The sequence below is a fragment of the Morchella importuna genome, assembly GCF_003444635.1.
Source record: "Morchella importuna strain M04M26 chromosome Unknown Morimp01GS004, whole genome shotgun sequence".
In the NCBI taxonomy this organism is placed as follows: Eukaryota; Fungi; Ascomycota; class Pezizomycetes; order Pezizales; family Morchellaceae; genus Morchella; species Morchella importuna.
In genome coordinates, this window is record NW_025763401.1 from 1,221,983 (window position 1) to 1,243,106 (window position 21,124).

Below are 21,124 nucleotides of genomic sequence, written 5' to 3' on the forward strand. Positions count from 1 at the left end.
GGACTACTAGTGGGTAGACGCATTACTACAAACGTTCCATTTCTCCACTAAGCAAACCCCGACACTACGACCACGATACTCAAATACTTAAATTATATCACAGATACAGCGCCAGCAGGAAAGAAAAGCTTTTATGGAATCCATCTCAGATGAAATACTCCCCGAGATGCCCGGGGCAACTGGTTATTTGTTAGCTTTATTACCTTTCTGGCCTATCATTAAAGCTATAACTAGATGTAGTGGTACAGAGCTCCCCCCTCGCTAATATATTTTTAGTTTAAATACTCATTGAACCAAGCAACGGCCTGCATGAACGCCTGTTCCTTTGCGAATTTGTGGATAGGGTTCTTCATATCACCCCTCGCGGCAAATCCGTGCTCAACACCACCATACAAGTTGATCTGGAAAGTTGCGCCAATCTCGATCAACTTCGCCTCTGATTGATGGCGTAGCTCTGTGGTGAATATGGTGTCGGTTTCTATATTTCGGGTTTGACGGTTAGTACAGTATTTCACACTGAAAGGGCATGGGGCCGTACGAGCTGCGGCAATTGAGAGAGGCTTCTTGATGGCGGCAACCTCTTCAATGGTTACGAATGATGGGTGCGCGTTGTATCCTAATAACATTTAGTAATTGACTGGTTTATGGGGATGGATGATAATACCAGCATCGATGCGGCCATCCAATAATCTGGTGACGTATTTAGCGCCAAAGCAGTATCCAACGGCTCCGATCTTCTTAGGATCTGTATATCATCCCCCTTATTAGTACTCGTAGCTTCATAGCGTTTCCGAACACGACCAATATTGCATCACGTACAAAAAGGTGGATTTGGCGCTTTTTTGTATGGTATGCAATAGCAGTCGTGTCCGGAAACGTCATGAATTTACGAGTAGAAATTCCAACTTATTTTTGTCACTCTGACACATACTGAACTGCTTTTTCATCTCTGCAAGCACTTTATCAACGATTGGCTGAACAAACTCGGGCTGATGACTTGGCTTTTCCAACCATGCTTGCAAACTGAACCCTTCAGGGCGGTTCTCCGGGGTCGTTATCCAAAATGTCAGGCATCACAACTAAGTATCCGTTGGCGGCGAACTGATCGGCAATGCTATTTTGACACTCCATATGCATATAAATTGAGCTGTTCGAAGGCATAATAAAATTTGAGTGGTTTGAGGGATCAGGAGAAGTTTACAGTTGAGGATTGATGTAGATTCCCATCACATCAGTAAGCAAGAGTATTGCTTTATCGGTATTCTTTGATTCAGGATAGGCAAAATAGGTATTCACTATTGTCTCTGTTACTTTCAGTCAGTGTGAATTGATCTTTTTGGCACCAACCTCCAGCGAATTCCTTCTCCCCTATCCACGCTGTTAGTAATTTTTATCGTAACTTTATCATTCCTGAGTACTGACCTCCAGCGGGTGTCCCCTCATGAAGAACTCCTCGAATACAACATTCTCCTGGGCGATTGGAAGCCATTTCTTCAGTTTTTGGTGTTTGGTGCGCCGTGAAGGAGAGATAATAATCAGAGCTGACGAATATCACAAGCAGATTCAAGTTTCACGGTATTTATGCCTTCACGGAACGAACGGAACCTTCGCGATTCTCCGTAACTCCGCTAGCTTCATGCTTAGCTTCTTGATATCCCCTCGCCTGCTCCCGGGAATCCTAGTGTCGTTAGTTCTTAGGCCCATGATAGCGCCGTGATAGACATAATTTTAACGACAAGTAGTTTAACCTTTCCAGTTAGCCACGTTCTGTTTATTGAGCCACAAGTCGCCACACCCTAGAAACAGAGATGACAAATTAGACTTGCTTAATAATTGTGCAGAGCCTCAATGCTTGGCTTACGCCATCACAATTATCACTCACACGATGGCCCCCCGTCTACCGTTGATAAAAACCGAAGCTTTCATGCATGAAATCCGGAAGACCCTTCGGAGGCCCGAAAATCCGCTTCCGTGAAGTCAAAGAATGCCTCATCTATGCATACAAATTACTCATTTTCACTCGAATTTTCAACCTCCCCCCACTATTTCCAATCACAAGGCCTTTCCCCGCTCAAATAAGCCGATTATCCTTGTCTAAGATATCATGTCAGGCAGCATGCTAGCAGTCTCGCCGAAATACAGGTCTGGGTGGACCATAATGATACAAGAAATAGTACTTAAGAGACCCTGCGTCGGTGTCCCCTTCAGGTCCACTGTCTGTTGGAGAAACCAGTTGGAGAGGCCACCTCAACAAAAAGAATAATATTATAACACATCACAACAGTCATGGCCCATATTCGCACGCAAAGATTGCGTGAGGATGGGAGAATGTCGTCCTCATCCTCTATCGATTCACTTGCTACAAACTCTAGCGAATCCGAAGCTGGGCTTCTTGGTAATTTGACATCTAGCATTAGCGATCACCACAACCATCATGAACACACTCCCGAGAACATATCAACAGAAAATTTCAGCAACAGCCAGATATTAGAGAATGCAAAGCTCGGTGTTAAGTCCTCAAGAGTTAATGGCAAAGGCCATGATGAGCATAGAAGAGCCTCGATTCCAGTCCACTTGGAAAAAGTGAAAAATGGAGGGAGGGGAAGCTACCTGCTCAAGATGGATGATGATTTGCGAGAGCTGCTATCCCAATCTCGCTCTGCTGCAGGCGCAGATGGAAAAAAGAGAAGGGCAAAATTCACAGATGTATGGTTACACTACTTTAATTCTATGGTTGTTACGGGCTTAGTAGACGCATCAATACTAACCGAACAAATAGCTAGTCTTCACAAAACGATTTACCACATTCGACCGCCAAAACCCCGAGGCTTCGGGATCTCCCTTTCACGGCTTCTACATCCTATTCTGGTAAAGAATACCCTAACCCTGTAAGATACCTGCATAGTAGTTTCATACTAACTTTATTCAGGATGAGTATTGGTATGTTGATGGTGAAGGATGCTGCAACCTCTTATCGGAACGAGGGGAGGATATTTGGAATCGACATCTTATCGATAATGTTTATGCCGAATAAGTTAATCGATTGTCTTTTGACTGATGCTATTGCATTTTACGGAACTAGCCTGTGGTGTGTACCGTTGCAGAAAGCAATCAACAAAGGATATATAAAATGGGATAGAGCTGGTTGGATAGTGCAGATATTATGGCAAGGTTTCTTTATGTGGGCGATTATCCAATACACCCTCTATAAGGAATGGTCATGGATCCAAACGGTTTGTAATAAAATTCATTTCAGCATTCATCCCCGCTAATATTCGTACCAGGTATATATCGTTTTGCATGCCCATGTTATGCTGATGAAGCAGCACTCATATGCCTTTTACAACGGGCATCTATCCGGAGTTTTCAATCGTCGCAACTTACTACGAGGGAAATTACAGGAACTTCATTCTTTGCATTCTTCTGTGCTCGATAAAAGTCCTGCACAAAGACACCATCATCGATCCGAATCTGGAACCTCGATTGACTCCGGTGTTGGTCTTGGTAACGTTAGTTACGATGGCATCAACCAAGTGCTGAATACTGAAACCGAAGAAATGGACTCTGAACAACTTGAAGATTTTGAAAAAACGCTGGCTGGCGAAATCGAAGGCTGTGATGTGGAATTAACCTCTAGAGTCAGCGGAGGAAAACTAGTGCAGTACCCAAATAATCTCACATGGTGGAACTACTTAGAGTATCTCCATTTTCCCACGTAAGCTCTCCTTAGTAACCTCAGTCTTATATCTCAATAACTATGCTTAATCAATTGCAGTGTTGTATATGAACTTGAATACCCCCGACAAGACTCAATAAATTGGCATTACGTCGCCGAGAAAGTTTTTGCTATATTTGGCGTTCTGGGCATCATGGTTGTGGTTTCTCAACACTACATGTGGCCTGTGGTCATGAAAGCCAACGCCATGAGTTCTTGGCCGATCGAGGAAAGACTGAAAGAAATACCGTGGGTGTTCGCCGATCTACTCTTTCCGTTCCTTGTGGAGTATCTGGTACGTAAAATCTTACCATTTATCAAAATTCAAATACTGACGGATGATTCAGATGACATGGTACTTAATCTGGGAGTTGATTCTGAATATTTTGGGCGAGCTCACCTTATTTTCTGATCGCGGTTTCTATGGTGACTGGTGGAACAGCCCTGGCTGGGACGTGGTAAGTTCCATTCTTACCGCCCCTACGTATCATTTCTAACAGGTATTTCGCTCAAGTTTGCTCGAGACTGGAACAAACCTGTCCACAACTTTCTCCGCCGCCATGTCTACCATACAAGTATATCATCACTCCATGTCTCGAAGAAAGTCGCGGCTTTGATCACCTTTCTCATTTCCGCCATCTTCCACGAATTGGTTATGTGGGCAGTTTTTAAGAAAGTTAGAGGTTATTTGATGTAAGTTTCTCTGCATTATCCCTTCGACTTTTTCCTCCCTAACAATATCTGATGATGATTTTCGTGCACAGGTTCAGCAGCATGTTACAGATACCATTGAGCGCTTTTGCGCACACTAAGCTCATGCGGGATAGAAAAACACTGGGGAACACATTATTCTGGATTGGTTAGTTGCCTCTGTCTCAATGCTCAACACAGTAAAAGCGAAACCGGTGCTAACATCAGACGGCGGTGTTCAGGGTTATATATTGGGCCATCACTCATTTGTACCATGTATCTAATGGTTTAGATGAAGTCATGAGCATAGGAGCATAGAGGATTTATATTTTACGGGATAACGAATCTTTTTCCTAGATATTCCTAGTTTTATATTTTTATCAGCTTTTTGATATCTATACCCCCCCCATCAACACACACACCTCTCTTCTGCTTTTCTCTATTCGATATTCATTTTGCGATGGTGTCCTGGGATTTTGTTTTTGTTTTTGTTTTGAGCTTTGTTTGGTGTTTTTCTACATACCCCTCTCATTTCTCACCTACCGGTGATAGAATCTCAATGATTACACGTTCTTTTTGCTACCCTTCTATGTAGATTATATTCATGGATTGTCACACGTAAATCGTTCACAACCGGGTCAAATGGGCTCCTACCGCACCACCAGACTGTATGTGCTGCCATCCCTGCGAGGTATCAACTCGGAGAAGCTTGGCTATCCGTCATAAAGAGTCACTCGAGTCGCACTAATGATTACATCGCTAGAAACACTTAATTGATTGATAATTCATTAGTGTACTAGCAACACTTGCATGTACGAGTAATTAGAAGACTATCGAGCATTTTAAATGATAACAATATTTCGTATTTTTCGTATCAGCTAATGAGACAAATAATACATAAGGGATCCTCCACAACGCCGGCTTTTCCATCAAACGGACCAAGTAACCCTTCCACAAAAGAAAATATGATACAAATGAGTGTGCGGAAATAATAATAACTTTCTGCCAGCAGGTCAGAGAAGGCTTTTACCGGTAAAGGCTCCTCATCAATTCACTCAAACCCTTTATATATATCCCTAGAATCTAGAATTTGTTGCGCAAGACTACCAGTAGCCTCGGTATTCCCAGATTTTTAGCTGTTCCACAAATCCTGGGTTTGGACTCGCAACCGGTCGTTGTTTCCGAACGTATGACCATGCCTCTTCATATGACACCTGAAAATGCTTCATCACTGTAGTTATAGACTCTTCGTCAGCATTTGCTTCCTTATCTCTATTTTCTCGTCTAGGTCAACTAACCAAAAGCGATGACGACAGAAGCACTTCTACTTCTTCCCTCCTGGCAGTGCACTAGAACGGTTCCGCCCATATCCATGGCATCTTCAAGGAACTCCATCGCGGCGTTCAGGCCATCAAGTAGCCATTGATCTTCGGAGTCATCGATATAGATCTGGCAATGAGTTACACCCACCAACGAACGGATGTGTGTAGGTGTGAGTCTTAGAGATAGCACGTGGCTGACATTGTTATTCACGATGGACACGGGGTCGAGAATGGCCTTGCAACTAGATGTGGAGTTAGTCCTGAACCATCTGAACATGTCATTCTTTCTTTCTTTTTTCAAGAGAGAGATACTTACTCGCCGAGAAAGAGGTTGGGGAGAATCTGGTTCATGGACCGGTAGCGGACGCATGGAAGTGTATGGTCTTTGGCAATGAGTTTGCGGTGGAATTGCTGGGTTTCGCGAGACATGATGGTAATATGGACTAGGTGGCTGCAAACGTTACAAATTTGCCCAAAAATCACGTTTTTTTTAGGCAGGGGAAGCGTGACATGAAACTGATTTTGTAAGAAAGAGGAGAAGGTAACCAACCGTATATAAGTATAAGTAGGGGAAAGATTAAGTGTTTGATATTTTTGTGACAGAGAAGAAATAAAATCGACCCGCGATTCTTGAAAGAAATAAAGACGTACTAAAGATTAGCTTTTTAGAAGTCGAAGAAATAGCCAACTGATAGAGAGTGATGATTGTGTATTGATTTTCTGTGGGAGACTGCCATTCTATATTCTTGAGCAATGGCACACCCTCGGCCGATTTTCTTCCTGTTTTTGGAGGTTCATTCAGCTCATAGGCAATCGCCAAAAACCAATGATCACTGGCTCCGCGCGATTTTCGCACTAGTAATTCCGTGTCTCGTATTAGCTGACGGAAGTGTTTTTGCAGCCTACCGCCAAAGCACAGAGCGGCGTGCTTTTTTACACCGATAGACTGAGCCCGTGGAACATTCTTGCCAATTAGAACAATCACGATAATCCATAGCCGACTTAATAGTGCTCCAGGGCGTATTGGTTCCGATACCAAGGGCAGACGTGTTCTGCTGCGACACGACCAGGACTGAAAACTTAACCGATGGGTGGGTGGGGTGGCCCACGTAGTTGAAGAGGCTGTTAACCCAATTTGTATTTTATGGGGAAATAACTATTACTTCGTCGCCTGATAGAAATTATATTCGGGGCGAATCATGTTCAGTAGACCAAACGAAAAGAAAACCAAAGTCAGGCCTTTAGAGAGCACGACCACGTCGGTGGTGTACGGACAGCGTGTGACGTGGGGAATGTGATAGTGTTTGCAGCGTATGAAAACTAGCACTCCCTTTTCTTGCGATGATCTCAACCCCGAATCAGTTCTGTAAGGTACACATGCGCAACCCTGTCTGGCCCATCTAGCGGTTAGGTCAATGAAGCTTAAGCTAGAAGTGCTGATAATACCCAGAATCGAGTGACCAACTGTGATTCGAAGACAACATCATTCGATCTTGATAGGTGACAACAGCTATTTGTTGGGCATATTCAAAACTCGAGTACCACTGAGAATGCTCATTAAACCCGGATGGTTCGAACCCTAATCGCAATTCTCCGTATCCATTAGTGACATCTCTAAATGCGTGGAGTTTTGAAAAAGCCTAATGCCCTGCAGAGTATCTAGAGTACTCTAGGGTATCCATTGCATTGCCACTCCCACGACCCTTGGATAGAATATGTGAAAGCTCCTAGAGTAGGAAGGTTTAGGCAAAAAAGAAGTTGAAGCAGGTCCCAGTACTCGCTCCACGATTTTGCTGGTTGGCGAAACGGAATTTATCTAGTTTATTTTTTGCCTGCTGTTGTTTTTTGTCGCCTGATATCTCCGACATCCGGGGTACCGCTACAACTACTAAAAGCTGTAAAATGAGGTGGATATATCGTCAGAAGACTTGGAATCAAGCACGCAATTCCTAATTCACAACGGCGTGGTGAATTTTCGCCAGTCCCCAAAGTGCGTTATCTTCTTCAAAATTTCGAATCAGCATCTGGAAGACAAACACGTTGGACCGCTACCACTCGATAAGAAGAACCTGGTTTACCTGCCAGAACATATCCCAATGATAAATCCTCTAGCATGAGAAATGTTCTAATTCTTTATTTACGTTCCCTCATCGGTCGACGTACTTAAGACAAGTTACCCTAGTAGGTGCTTCGGCCTTGGTTGGCTCGGAAGGTATATATAGTATTGTTCTTTTGTTGATTTCCGGATCCCCGACCCGTCTTCTTCTTCATGGTTCGAAAAGCGTGCACTCTGTCATCCATAGATTGCTGAGTTGACATCGGTTTGTGATTTTATGTGTCATCAGACATCTCGGATTCATGGCATTGGAGAATTCGTGCTAAAAGGTATTTGTATTTGAAGCAATCTCACAAATTCACATTATTCCAAAATTCACTCTTCCCCGCACCCAACCGAAAGAACCAAGTGATGTCAACGAGCAATCGAACTACCGTGATAGAATGTAATCAGAGATTATCTTTTAGACCCTTTTGAATTAGGTTACATATCGCGCTAGATATATGTACCTACTCTGGGTGGGTTGTTCCCTCGGCTTCGGCATCACCTGACGGGGGTCGCGTGCGGCGGCGGGTGCCATGCACGAGCCACACACCGCGCTTGTAACGCTTACTAACCGAGCTGATTCGACGCACACTCCATCCACGCTCCATCAACCTTTGCATGTACCATCGCCCTCATTTCATTGCCATCGACTGTAGATTGAGATACGATCTCGCGATATAGGCCATTGCGCGGTACTATTAGGTGAGAGTATTTGCACTTTGCGTAGAGTAACAATATCGGGGTCGTTTAGGCCGGCGATCGAAGCAATATCGCACCAATATCCAGGAAGCCCTTTCCTTCTGAATGCATGATTCCTGCATTGCGGCACGAACCAAGAGACAGAAAGATCAACGGGCAGCTACTAGCCTCGGTCGTATCCACTCTCGTGCTTCTGCACCATAACGTGGCCACAATCTCCGCAGTTATTCCCCCTCTAAGCCTTGAGCTTTAGTATTCCTCCCCTCACTTCCGCTTCATTGTAGACAGAGAGACATATTCAGTCATTTTCCTCCGGCATACAGGCCCATTTGTTTTAACAAGATGTTTACCAACTGGGCGTCTATTGTTACTCAACCTCAGTCCGGAGCGGCTGGAACTATCATCAAGCCCCCAGCGCCTTTCCAAGGTCCTAAAGTCTTCCCACGTTACACCTCAACGCCTGATGCGTCTGTAACATCATTCACTCCACCGGCCGAGTATAAATCTTTTTATTCATATATCCAAAGGATTAAGAAAGCCACCGACGTTACAACTAGCCACCTCAACGCACTCGGTGTTTCAGTCGAGTATGATTTCCCCGTTGAGAAGATGTTGCCCGAAGGTGATTGGTTTCCAGCAGAGGACGATAAAACGTTTTCAGAGAGAAAGAAAGAGCTCCTGATAGCCAACAATGATGCTTTTGATGTTTTGTCAAGGAGGAATAAGACGATTAGATTGGGGCACATGTATCGATTCTTTCAGGCAATGGAATTGCTAAAGCCGTATTATCCAACGGCACCTGTTCCGTCTGATGTTGCTTCGAGTCAAAGCGATAGCGAAGAAAAGTCCGAGCAAGGGAGTGGGAAACGGAAAGCAGAAGAAGAGGTCGAAGGTGGTGTAGAGAAAAAGGGGAGAGCCAGCGAAGAATCAGCAGAATCTGATGCAAGTGTTAGCGAAGAGGACAAAAAAGATGGCAAGAAGGAGAAGCCAGAGAAGTTTTCAATGCCAGAGAAGTTCAGAGAAGAGCTGGTGAAAAATTTCATTGAGCCCATATGTTGGGGATATGGAGTGCGGGTTTAGTATTAACCCCAGTTCCCACTTTCGAAAAGAAGAAAAGAAAAAAAAGGGCTCTGCTAATGCAGCCCGCTCATAAAAAGTGCTCCGAGAGCCCCTCCGATAGTTTGCCTCCAAAAATCCAAGTTCTTGGTGCATTTGACGAATTACATCTACCTTACCCCTAAACTTCCCGCTGAAGCTCGTGCTGGGCTTGTTGAAGGGCCTGTAATGGGAATGCAGGTTCGTCATGAGACAAGATTTCGATCTGCAGCTTATGAGGCAGCCAGAAAGAAGATGAAGACGACTGCTACTGTTTCTCGAAGAATAGATATTCTTGAAGTCGGGCAGCTAGGAGTTGATAAAATGGATATTGATGACGAAAAGGATAAGGATAAGGATGATGATGACGATGAAGATGACACTATGTTGGCAGATGATGTTATAGGAATTGCCCGAGAAGTTGCCGCTACACTCAGCATAGCCCAAGATAGAAGGAAGGGCCCTCGTCCAGGCAAAGAAGGCAAGACAGAAAAGAAAGTTCGATACAGAGCCATAGGCAAAGAAGAAAAATATCGAGATGATGTATGGTTTAGTGTCATTCCCCGTTTTCATGTGCTCAATGTGTCTAACATGCCGCCCTTGTCAATAGATCTTCATTATGACTTCTCTCCACCATCACGTCTCAATCTCTCACGTCTCTGTCTCGCAGCCCTATCTGAGATACCTTGAGACAGGAAAGATGCCAGATTTCAAACACGAGTTTTTTCAAACAAAGGAAGGGAAAGACTGGGACAGACTTAAGATTCAGAAAACTCGATTCTGGGACCTCTTGGATCCACAGGAGCGAGTAGAGGCCTGCTATGCTTTTTGCGGTGTTCAAAACTGGCTGAGTAGAGAGGAGACGAAAAGATAAGAGAAAAATACATGGATGATTTTGCCTACCGAGTATTTCCCACGGCGCTATGTTTATTCTGGCATTTTTTATTATTATCTTTCATCATGAGATCTTGCCAGATATTATTTTACGAAGCTTGCAACGGAAATCATACATATATGTAGGCTTATTTAGACGCATGGCGAACGAAGAACAATTTAAAGATATTTTATATCATATGTCGAGGGTTCCGGAGTTCTCGTATAGCAGCTGGATATTCCTAATTCTGATGGGGCATAGAAAATTCTCCTTGTTTTTGACCCCAATTCGAATTATATCACGGACAAATTAGTAGATTTTATCATCTTCCGAGTGAGTTATTGTGTTCGAGGTAGTGTCTGGCTTGGTAAGCTTCGAGCTCGTTAATTAATATCCCCCATATGCACTCTTATCGCAGCTCCTCCTCAAACTACCAAACCAGAACCAATGAGATTACTCGTGTGCCAGTGAAGCCATAGATCAATCGTCGATGCACACCTAGATTCAACTCCAGTCTTTCCAAACGAATAATGAGACCCTTAACTCGATGAGCGACCTAGGCTAGAGATTTCAATTTCATAGTACATGTAGTTATGTTACCTGCTCTATCTCCTCACCAACATCAGGAATTCAATATAATCCATCGGTAGCTATTCATCAATTCGCTGAGGCTGATCTCGAACCATTGAATATTCGCTCCTTGTCTAGGTTAGAAATCGAAAAGCGATCACCTACCTTCTCTCTTTCCCTACCACAAACCACACTAATATATATAGAATACGAGCAGGTGAGTTTGATATCCTGTAACTACTATCGATTCATCTGTGCCATAATCTGAGCGTATGACTCGGAATACATATTTTCCACAAGAGAGGTATTTTATTTTTTTACTTTTTACCCATCTCAAGAATTCTCCACGCAAGGAAGGACGTACAAAGGGATTCATCTCTTCGGATCAATTAATGCCATCGATGCAACAATAGCCTATTTGAAACGTTGTCCAAATTGATGTTGGAAGAATCAATCACACGACATTTTGTTAAGGTTTGATGTGCCGTATGACATGATAGGCCACATATGAGTAGAACCTTTATTAGAACGCAGAGAGAAAATCACAGAATGGTATAAATAGGAAATGCCAGAGTAGAATTTGATTTTAAATGTGTTTGGTCGATTCGATTTCTCCGTGTAAGCGCCCTCTCTCTCGCTCTCTCACCAAACAGGCGGGGATGTCGGTTTGAGGCCCGATAAATAAATGCACTCGAGATCACTCGACGCCGTAAATATGACAGTTATGCAGGATCCGTAAGCATGGCGGGTGTCAATAGAATTGCTTTAGGAAGCTGAAAGTATGGGGACGATCTCCACACACTCACATGAATGATGAACCTACTGAGATTCATGTTTTTTTTTCGGGTGTTATAATGAACCCGTAAACATGAGGTATTGTCGAGTAAGCTGGGCTTCTAAATTAAGAGTATCTGCTGGGGTAAGCAGAGTATAGAATGTACCTGGCCGTGAGCAGTAGACACATTAATAAACACCCGTAATCGCTCATTAGGTCACTACTACAAATACTGATGGTTCCAGTACTACGGAGACAGTTCTGGGGCGATTCCCCCGGGGTTTGCCACGACTCAAGCGATACGTACCCGCAGCCGGCGCCGTTCCTAGGGTTCGGGGGGTGTAGATAAACAATCAACGTATCAATTAGTCCCAAAAAAAGAATCAGGTACTTTACCTTCCCTGTAGCCTGTAGGTGTTAATCAGTAGGACCCTTCACTCGCGAAAGACACTATGTGCCCCAGGGAAAAATCTGAACGCAATTTCGGCTATTTGCTTTCTGCTTGGGCAATTCTTCCCTATAATTTCCCAAGCTTGATCATGATCTAGATGGCGACTCCAACCGATACGTGAGATCCATATGAGTGAGCACAAAACAGGGCACGAAACTCAGATGACCTTACTTTAAACCATGGAGTCTTAAGGCAGGTACGAAACGAGGATCCGGAAAAACTTTGTGTAGGCAAACGGGGATTTTCTTTCGCTTGGGCGTAAGATGCATGTCTCACGGGCGACCGCGTTGAGTAAGAAAATAAGGCTGAAGCTCCCGTGGCCGAAGCTTTCTAGGCAGGAAGAGAATGCAAAAAAAAAAAACTAGAAGAACGACTGAAATCCTAATTCCACTCAGCACTTAGCAGGCGCGCGCAAGACAGGTTAGCTCAAAGGAATCTTGGAGGAAATATTTACAGTAACACAAAAGCCTGCATATCCGGTTTCTTTTCTGCAAGGGGTTGATAATAGCGTAGATCATACTGCGTTGGTTCCGGGGAAAGCGGGCTTTGTCGTGCCCTGCGGCTCGAACAACTTTGCGGGGGACCAGCCGGCCCAGCTTAGGTACCGCCGGTAGCTGCCATGTTTTGAGGCGTTTTCCTTCTGTGTAGGCTGAACTGTCAGCCCGACGCCCGTTTTTATGTGGATATCATCATTACTTATCCATTGGAGCTCGTTAACAGCCGAGATCGGTATCACCGTTTTAGGATTTGATTGTTTGGATGGTGATGTCTCTTGTGTAGCTGTGTATATGTTGGAATCCTAGCTTAGTGGCGTGTGCCAATCATTGGCCCATCCTGGTGTTTTTCCTTGCAATATTTCTTTTTGTACCTGCGCCAGGCGACAGATGATGATATCTCTCTCCTTGCAGGATGAGCAGCATCTGTGCCTGTTCATCCAACCAACACACATGGAACCAAACCAACCCGCTTTGTAGTGTAGTGATGCACACTTATCAATTACTACCCTTGCCCAGAACTCTCAATCTTTGTCCTTTGCCGTAATCTCACTTCGAGGGCCCCAAAGTAGCAACCTTTAGAGCACCAAGAAGGAAGCCGTCAAAGTCCTTCATCCTTGTTATTGTACTCTAGAGAAGCATCCCCCCTGTCAACGCAGCGCCCATGCCCATACCATGCCCCCGGTTGCTCGCAGGATAATTGACCGCCCCTTTACGTTTGTATAAAGCCCCAATAACCCTCCCTCTATCAAGAATCTTCTTTACCTTCTTTCACCACCCACAGTCGCTTCTATACTCACGCTTTTGCACACGATATAATCTTCGCTTTCAGCGTATTCATTCGTTTTAATACCCGAAACCCTTAACCAATAATATCCTCACCTACAAAACCCCATTTCAGCCAAAATGCGTTTCTCAACCGCCTTCGCTATTGCCCTCTCCGCAGTTGCCGTTTCTGCAAATGTCACCAACGGTACTACTACTACTGCCGAGCATACCGTCACTCAGGTTGTAACTCAGTACACCACTTACTGCCCTCTCCCTACTGAGGTTGTCGAGGGAAACAAGACATACACCGTCACTGAGGTATTTGCAGAGCTTCGATATAGCTTTGACTGAACATTGAAACTGACAGATTCAATTTAGCCCACAACTTTGACCATCAGCAACTGCCCTTGCACCCGTACCATGACCTACACCACCGTCACTTCATCAGTCTGCCCCGGTGGATGGTAAGTCCAATTCCTCGTTGCTCCTATTGGCTTAGAGTTAGAACTAACGGTTTGACTATTAGCTCTCCCTCTGGTACCGGTGCTCTCCCAACCGTTTCCGCCCCCCCAGTCTACACCAACGGAACCGTTAAGGCCACCTCCAAGCCTACCACATCTGCCCACAGCAACGTTACCACCTCCGTTCCTGTCGCCACTGCCAGTGCTACCCCCAGCAGCCCTGTCTTCGAGGGATCTGCCAACAGGGCCACCGTTGCTGCCGGTGCTCTTGCCGGTTTGATCGGTGTTGCCGCCTACCTCTTGTAAATGTCTTTAAACATTTAGTAGCATTATCGACTGCTACTATCTCGATAGTTGGCTGTAGATAAAACGTTACTGTTTATTAATTTACATTTGCATGAATATTAGCAACTTTTTAATGGGCACTTCTTATGGTTTTCTTTTACTTTTTTTCCTTTTGGCCCCATTCAAATGAACCCATGTGTAAAAAGATTTGTGTCTGGGTTCGGCGACGGAAAGCTGTTATTGAATGGCAGGGGGACGTGAACAATCCAAACTTAATCGAAATACCTCGGTCGATCGATTTAACGACAATTTTGTGCCTGGCCTCAAACTCGCACGGGAGCTATTGTTTTTCTGACCATTTTAGCTGGAAAATTTCATCCTTTTCTATCTCTTTATATTACTACTTACTAGCTAGGCTTTTTGGGTAATAGAGGCTCCGGTCTTGTCTTTCTTGTCCTGTCATGAAGGGAGTATGATTATTATTATTTTATTTTTTTTGTATATTTTTTTCTTTTGTATAGTTTGAAATAATACCAAAGAGGAGGGGGTGCTTCTTGGAGAGCATCCTTTTTTTTTTTTTGCCAGTCAAAAAAAAACTTGTTCATTTTTCGAAAATTCAGTGATTTGCATGTGCAATAAAGAGGGGTGAGAGCGGGAGGCTTGCAAATTACGCACAAACAACAAAGCTCAAGCCCCCATCCATCCCGAGAGATGAGGAAAGCCGAAGATGTCTCTCCTGCGGATCCCCCTGAAATCTTGATAGCAATCTGGCTAGCATGTCGGGTACAAGGTTTCAGCTGCCAACGAGGACTAGCGTGTGCACGTGTGTCTTGATTTGCGCACATTCGAAGCCCGCGAACTTACATGTACCTTGAGAACCTAAAACAAGAAGAAAATATCTCGACGTCCTGACATGTTATTGGTAAATTTGGTGCCAGTGGACCGTCGCAGATCATGGGAGTAGTTTGTCGTGATCTGCACAATGATATACATTCTTTCCGGGCATCGGGGAGCATATTTCCGGCAAAGGCAGTAGATAAATATTATATATCACGCCACGGGTACCGTATTGGCAGCACGATTGCTACGAACCCAGTTTTCAGTATTTCCTAGTTGCCCGAGAGTGTATTTCAATTCCTCGAAAACTAAAAGTGTTAGTTGGATGGATATTGACATATGTAGTAGGAGGCTACCTTACCTAGAAACATTTGAATTGTGTGTATAGTATGCAAATAGATGTACATTTCTATAGTGAATACCGGAGCAATCCGTGAGGTAGATATGCTGAAGACCGTCCTATTACAATGACGAATAACTTCCGTAATATTCTCGACACTCGAGGTGTGTATTTTCGGGAGGGTTCCTGGAAAGAGAATCTTGACATTTGATCTATATGGATGGTAGATTATCCCAAAGATTCATCCCTCTTCACATCGGTAGACTGTACGTGGTACTCTTGTAGAAATCTTTTCAGGCAGAAAAAAAAAAATCAAGGGTGGGGTTAAAGATGTATGTTGATTGATGACGTTATTAGAAAAGGTAGGTAGTCCAAGTGTCCGTGTTGTGATGAGGATTACTGACAGAACTAAAAATTTCAAACTTTCCTTTATACGCACACGTCACTAGCACTCGAGCACTCGTGTTCAATTGATCCAGAACACTGCACTTTCTCACGGTATCATTCATCTCTCTACCTTTACAGGCACAAAAAAGCCTCCAGACCATTCAGATTTCGCTTATCTCGAGATTCACGATATATGTGCCTCCAGATCTGTGCTTAAAAGTGGGCCCCACCTAACCTAAAATAACTCGAGTTGTACACCCACACTTGGAAGAATGACCCCGGCGGCTGTATTTTGTCGGTTTTAGAGCATCTTTGCATTGAATCCCTGATCAGGTATCTGTTCCACCGCACTTTTTCTTTATATTCTCTGGTCTCCGTTGTGCCGTATTCCTGCCTTGAACTCGCTTACTCGACTAAATAAACTACCGAGGGGGTTAGACCTTTGTGTGCCCATGGGGTAAATATTACAGATGATGAAAAGCAAGCTTTAATAAGAGCTTGGTAAGATAATCAAATACATCCAGCACTATGCATGTTGACAATACCGCAAACTTGAATCAACGAATAGGGGATATTGCACCTGATCACATCTATTTTATCAGGGGAAATATCTATAAGCTATAACTGACATCATATCTTCTTTCGCATTAGGACTCGCGGTTGAATAATGGGTTGGTCTAGCAGTCGGCATGCTAAAACATAATTCCCGTATTTGTCGAAGGTATGGCAGCTCCACATAGTCCGAGAATAGAAGACTCCAACTCGAAATCCTAATTATCTGATTGGCCGATTGGGGATATGCACCAATCAAGTTACCGGAAAACTGAGCAGGAGTCTTTTCACAAAGGCTCAAATATTGCACTGATTAATACTTCAAATGAATAATCGATAACTATTTCCACGGGATTTTGGCGGCTCAAAAACAAGCTTTTGCACCATATTCCTCATGCAGCCAAGCGCCTAACAACCAAAAAGAAATTCTCACCATCAGAGTCGAAACCCCACCAAAATTTCCTACAATTGCGACTCACTCAAACCATTGGTACTAACAATGTTCACCACCACTCTCCGACGCAGCCCGACATGGACCCGTCAAGCAACTCCCTCTTTGCGCCGCCTAATTTCTTCTAACCACCAGACTTTCGAAGGTACACATCTCAAACTAGCCCTCTCTCGACATATATCCCACGATACATGTTCTATGCTAACAGACCATCGATCTAGAGGGCGACATCGTCCATTTACGGCGCATAGCCGGTAAGACTAGTTCTACAATCCTCTCGCAGCCTCTTAGACCCGGCAGGAAAATCGAGACCCCCAGTGGGCGCATTGCGCACAACGACATTATCGGTGCCAACACACGCGACATTGTCTCTAGCTGTAAAGGCACCGGATACTGCGTCACATTCCCCACAATTGATGAATATGTGACCAACGTCCGCCGCCTCGTCACCCCCGTACGCACCCCTTCCTCTACTCCCTGCGCAAAGCGCTGACATGCAAGCCATGAAGTAGGTCTACCCCCACGACGCCGCAACAATCGTAAACCTCCTCGACATTCACGTCGACAGCGCACCGAATCCGCCTATTGAGATCTTTGAAGCGGGCACAGGACATGGTTCATTGACACTGCAGCTCTGCCGCGCCGTACATGCTGCAAACCCACCAAGCAGACCGCGCGGTGCCATAATCCACACCATCGATATCTCTGCGCGTCACTCCGAGCACGCTGAGAAGGTTGTTTCGGGCTTCCGCAGAGGCTTATATAGAAAGAACGTCGACTTTTATGTCGGTAACCCTACGCAGTGGATCAAGAATCAGTTCACAAAGCGGGCCGAGGAGGGGAAGCCACCGGGGCCATTCTTATCGCATGCCATTCTGGATCTGCCGGGAACAGATGAGTATCTACAGGCAATGTCTGATGGACTCCTTCCGGATGGTGTTCTGGGTGTGTTTTGTCCTAGTGTGACCCAGATTGCGGATTGCTTGAAGGTAATCAAGAAGACGGGCATCCCGCTATCAAAAGAGGCAGTGATTGAGTTCTCGCCGCATGGTACGGGCGTTGGCGCAGGGTTGAGGGCATGGAATGTGAAGTGGACAACTGTAAGAGCGAAAGAGCGTGGAAAGGTCGATGTAGAGGGTGAGGAGGTCAAGGTTGGAGCGGAGGCAGGGGACATGCCTGCGGAGAGCGAGTCTGTAGTTGACGTAGACACGGAAGCAGAGTTGCAGCCGAAGGAGATCCCGCCCATTGCTGAGGGCGCGACAGAGGATGTCCTAGTGTGTAGACCATCTGTGGGGGATCGGCTGGTAGGCGGTGGGTTCTTTGCGGTCTTTAGAAAGAGAGGCCAAAGTTAGAGAAGTGTTTGTCGCAACATGTAAATAATGTTATTAGGAGTATCATATCGTAGATTGTCGATTAGTTTTAAAGCACATCCTAACTCTTCTCCTCCTCTTCCCCTCCTTCCTCTTTCTCTATTTATATTTATACTGGTTTGTAAGCTCAGAGTATACCTGCTAACGGTTGGTTCGTTTCTCACTGTACATATCTTCATAAACGTGCACAGAGGTCAAAGCTGAATATTTTCTTCACAGGTTCAAAAGCAGAGCCAGTCAAGCTCTAATCGCCGCCTAAGAGGAGAACTTCAAACCTAAAATCTCAAAGAAAATGCGGTCTATTCATCTATTTGGGTCTTGCCGGCAAAGACCATAGATATACACTCCACCCTCTCCCAAAACTGGCTACAATCATGAATAATCACTCGGACATAATTCTTTACTGGTGGACAGGGCTGGACCTTTTCGTGGTTCATCCCTTCTCCCCAGAGGTGAAGTGAGCTATAGGTACTGAAACTAAGGCACGATGACTGTAAATCGAAATACACTAAAATTTCTGCATATATACCATACCGCTTCTCGACGTGAGTGTGCGACTTTGGGACTGAAAGGAAGATATGGGTAGACCACGAAGCGGCGAAGAGGTCTGGGGGGCCGTTATTTAAGATTTAAAATAAGTACAGTAAAGGAATCAACAGTTTCTACCAACATGAAAGATCCGTCGTGTGTCGTCACGTCAGTGCAAGTTCTGAAATACCTATTACAAGAAACCTAACCCTGATTAATTTACTTCCTCATAACTCCGAACCTACGTGATCTCTAGTTAAACTATTGGTGCGTGTTTTGAGTACATAGGAACAGTACCTTTCACCGTCTAGGGATCATATGAGGTAAGGATTGCGACTGATCATGAAGTTATCAATCTTCACAACTTCTCACTCGGAATAAAGCACTGCATGCCGCTGAGCCAAGGCTCAGGAGCCTTAGATATATGCATCGATGTTTGTACATGTGATCAAAAACTACATGTACGTGTAAGTACCAGGTTTAATAATTATCTGTATCTACTATACTATAAAAGAATATGGCTTGAAAGAGTTTTACATCCGGCCCTGACATGGGGGAGACAGACAGATTGGCCAAATAATGAGCGAGAAGCTAAGATAGTGTTCAATCTGCAATTTTAGGCCGGCCAGAGAGAGCTACAATCGATATCACACATACCCTCATGTTCAGGCCCCTCCAAAAAAAAAAACGGGAAATAAATACACAAAAAGTGATTCCTGCGGTCATATACCCCTCCACGGCGATCTGGGCCCAACTAGCGGTTCCGTCTCCCGTGGACGAGGTATATAACCACAGCACCACTCCCACCCCCGGAGTTGAACCCATAACCTCTCGGTCGTGGTGGTTCGCTCAACCCACGCGGTGTAGCAAGGACAAAGGCGTCTACTACTAGACTACCCCGCTCACACAACTGTCAAAGGCCGGGAAGTAATACTTAAGGGAGCGAGGGCAGAGCAGGCTAGGGGGACACCTAACCCGGGAACCACGAACCCACTGATGAGAGACGTTTCACTAAACCCTAACCACCTATACCCGGCCCTGAGCATTTAATTGAACAGAGTCTAACGACGAGCTACGTAAAGAAGTTCGAGGGAGGCAAACCACATGCAATGAACGACACGCTAAGACACCTCATACGTAAATACAGCTAGACAAATTGAGTTCAAAGAATTAAGTTCTTGAGAACACCATTGCAGATGCTGACTCCCGGTGACCACGTCATCACATATAGTCTTTACCTCTTAAACCTCAACTTACCATCTGAGCCACTACATGTACCTTTCAAGACAAAGAATGCTTTTTATCTTCATCATTGCAGTCTCCAGTTTTCGATTTATAGGCCTACTACTTGCCTCAGTCATATACTGTGCTTAAGGACTATATTCGTCTTTTTGCTAAACTCAACGGCACTTAAACTTTCGAGGATTGATCGACAAGAGTGTGTTTCACTATTTTACTCTATTTCCTGTTGGCCAAAGAAGAATGCCATATCGCTTGATCAATTGATCGGGTGCTATAACGATAATACACCTTATAAATGCACCACCATTATCGTCGTAGCGATAGGTACTTGTATTAACTATATACAAAACACAACCAGAATGAAAACTAATGGCACTACATACAGACTTCTAAGGCAGGATGGTGTATAAATTCGGCAGTCCTACCTTTTGGCACGTGCACCGCTACACTAGGTATCCTCTGTCTAACAATTTCTCAATTTCACCTGTGTGCAAGCTGAAGTCACACGCAGTCGCGCCTCGATCGTTATGTGCGTGCACGATATGGCCGAAGCTCGTTCCTGTTGCACCGCGCAATTGAGGACCACTCATGGCCACTATCTCTCTAATGTTCCTCAGTCGAGTACTATCTACTCTACTGTCTATCTATATCTAAATCGCCCTCATAAAGCATATGTATGCAATATACAATATATATCGATATATTATTACCTTAAAACCTCGCTAGTATACATAGTAAAACCTCAACCGCCAATTTTACACTAGCTAGCCCTTCGAGCTTCCTAGCTAAAGGCATTGCTGCTGTCAGTGCGAACACCAGAAAACCCCGTCTAGCCCGAACAGCAAATATATATGCAATTACCATTATCCATAAGACCCGAAATAGCGAAAAGCAACTAAATAATTGTTGGGGCGACAGGGGAAGGAGAGTTCCGAGGACCAGCCACTATCTGGGGAATTCGTAATGGGTATGGTTAATCATAAATGTGGAAGAGAGTTCTCGAAGTGGCTTTTAATATTTGATCACATCAAACCCTTGAAATTTTCTGGCAGCTGCAGATCAATCTTCATTTTACAATTGTCAACTAACGCGGAGTAGCACTACATATCTTCAATTT

The 21,124-nt window shown here is 44.5% G+C and overlaps 7 protein-coding genes across 7 annotated transcripts; 4 read left to right on the forward strand and 3 right to left on the reverse strand.

The window, feature by feature from the left end:
- Nucleotides 1-272: 272 nt before the first annotated feature.
- LAJ45_02481 (uncharacterized protein) lies at nucleotides 273-947 on the reverse strand (the record flags this gene model as incomplete). The annotated part of the gene is made up of 4 exons (XM_046112072.1): nucleotides 273-478; nucleotides 539-616; nucleotides 665-745; nucleotides 932-947. 4 exons carry the CDS (start codon nucleotides 945-947, stop codon nucleotides 273-275), a joined length of 381 nt encoding a protein of 126 aa, XP_045974972.1.
- An 85-nt stretch (nucleotides 948-1,032) lies between these two features.
- Nucleotides 1,033-1,489, reverse strand: LAJ45_02482 (uncharacterized protein; the record flags this gene model as incomplete). The annotated part of the gene is made up of 4 exons (XM_046112073.1): nucleotides 1,033-1,114; nucleotides 1,202-1,295; nucleotides 1,348-1,368; nucleotides 1,423-1,489. 4 exons carry the CDS (start codon nucleotides 1,487-1,489, stop codon nucleotides 1,033-1,035), a joined length of 264 nt encoding a protein of 87 aa, XP_045974973.1.
- A 797-nt stretch (nucleotides 1,490-2,286) lies between these two features.
- LAJ45_02483 (uncharacterized protein) lies at nucleotides 2,287-4,697 on the forward strand (the record flags this gene model as incomplete). Its single annotated transcript, XM_046112074.1, has 10 exons — nucleotides 2,287-2,706; nucleotides 2,780-2,868; nucleotides 2,930-3,233; nucleotides 3,285-3,715; nucleotides 3,776-4,010; nucleotides 4,063-4,173; nucleotides 4,230-4,290; nucleotides 4,381-4,408; nucleotides 4,480-4,574; nucleotides 4,648-4,697. 10 exons carry the CDS (start codon nucleotides 2,287-2,289, stop codon nucleotides 4,695-4,697), a joined length of 1,824 nt encoding a protein of 607 aa, XP_045974974.1.
- Nucleotides 4,698-5,508: 811 nt separating this feature from the next.
- On the reverse strand, nucleotides 5,509-7,211 carry LAJ45_02484 (uncharacterized protein; the record flags this gene model as incomplete). Its single annotated transcript, XM_046112075.1, has 7 exons — nucleotides 5,509-5,636; nucleotides 5,704-5,969; nucleotides 6,044-6,178; nucleotides 6,278-6,377; nucleotides 6,713-6,849; nucleotides 7,103-7,114; nucleotides 7,174-7,211. The coding sequence occupies 7 exons, from the start codon at nucleotides 7,209-7,211 to the stop codon at nucleotides 5,509-5,511; spliced, it is 816 nt and encodes a 271-aa protein (XP_045974975.1).
- A 1,658-nt stretch (nucleotides 7,212-8,869) lies between these two features.
- Nucleotides 8,870-10,496, forward strand: LAJ45_02485 (uncharacterized protein; the record flags this gene model as incomplete). The annotated part of the gene is made up of 3 exons (XM_046112076.1): nucleotides 8,870-9,606; nucleotides 9,685-10,165; nucleotides 10,233-10,496. 3 exons carry the CDS (start codon nucleotides 8,870-8,872, stop codon nucleotides 10,494-10,496), a joined length of 1,482 nt encoding a protein of 493 aa, XP_045974976.1.
- A 3,196-nt stretch (nucleotides 10,497-13,692) lies between these two features.
- On the forward strand, nucleotides 13,693-14,321 carry LAJ45_02486 (uncharacterized protein; the record flags this gene model as incomplete). Its single annotated transcript, XM_046112077.1, has 3 exons — nucleotides 13,693-13,872; nucleotides 13,933-14,018; nucleotides 14,081-14,321. 3 exons carry the CDS (start codon nucleotides 13,693-13,695, stop codon nucleotides 14,319-14,321), a joined length of 507 nt encoding a protein of 168 aa, XP_045974977.1.
- Nucleotides 14,322-16,915: 2,594 nt separating this feature from the next.
- LAJ45_02487 (uncharacterized protein) lies at nucleotides 16,916-18,219 on the forward strand (the record flags this gene model as incomplete). Its single annotated transcript, XM_046112078.1, has 3 exons — nucleotides 16,916-17,012; nucleotides 17,089-17,321; nucleotides 17,380-18,219. The coding sequence occupies 3 exons, from the start codon at nucleotides 16,916-16,918 to the stop codon at nucleotides 18,217-18,219; spliced, it is 1,170 nt and encodes a 389-aa protein (XP_045974978.1).
- Nucleotides 18,220-21,124: the final 2,905 nt, after the last annotated feature.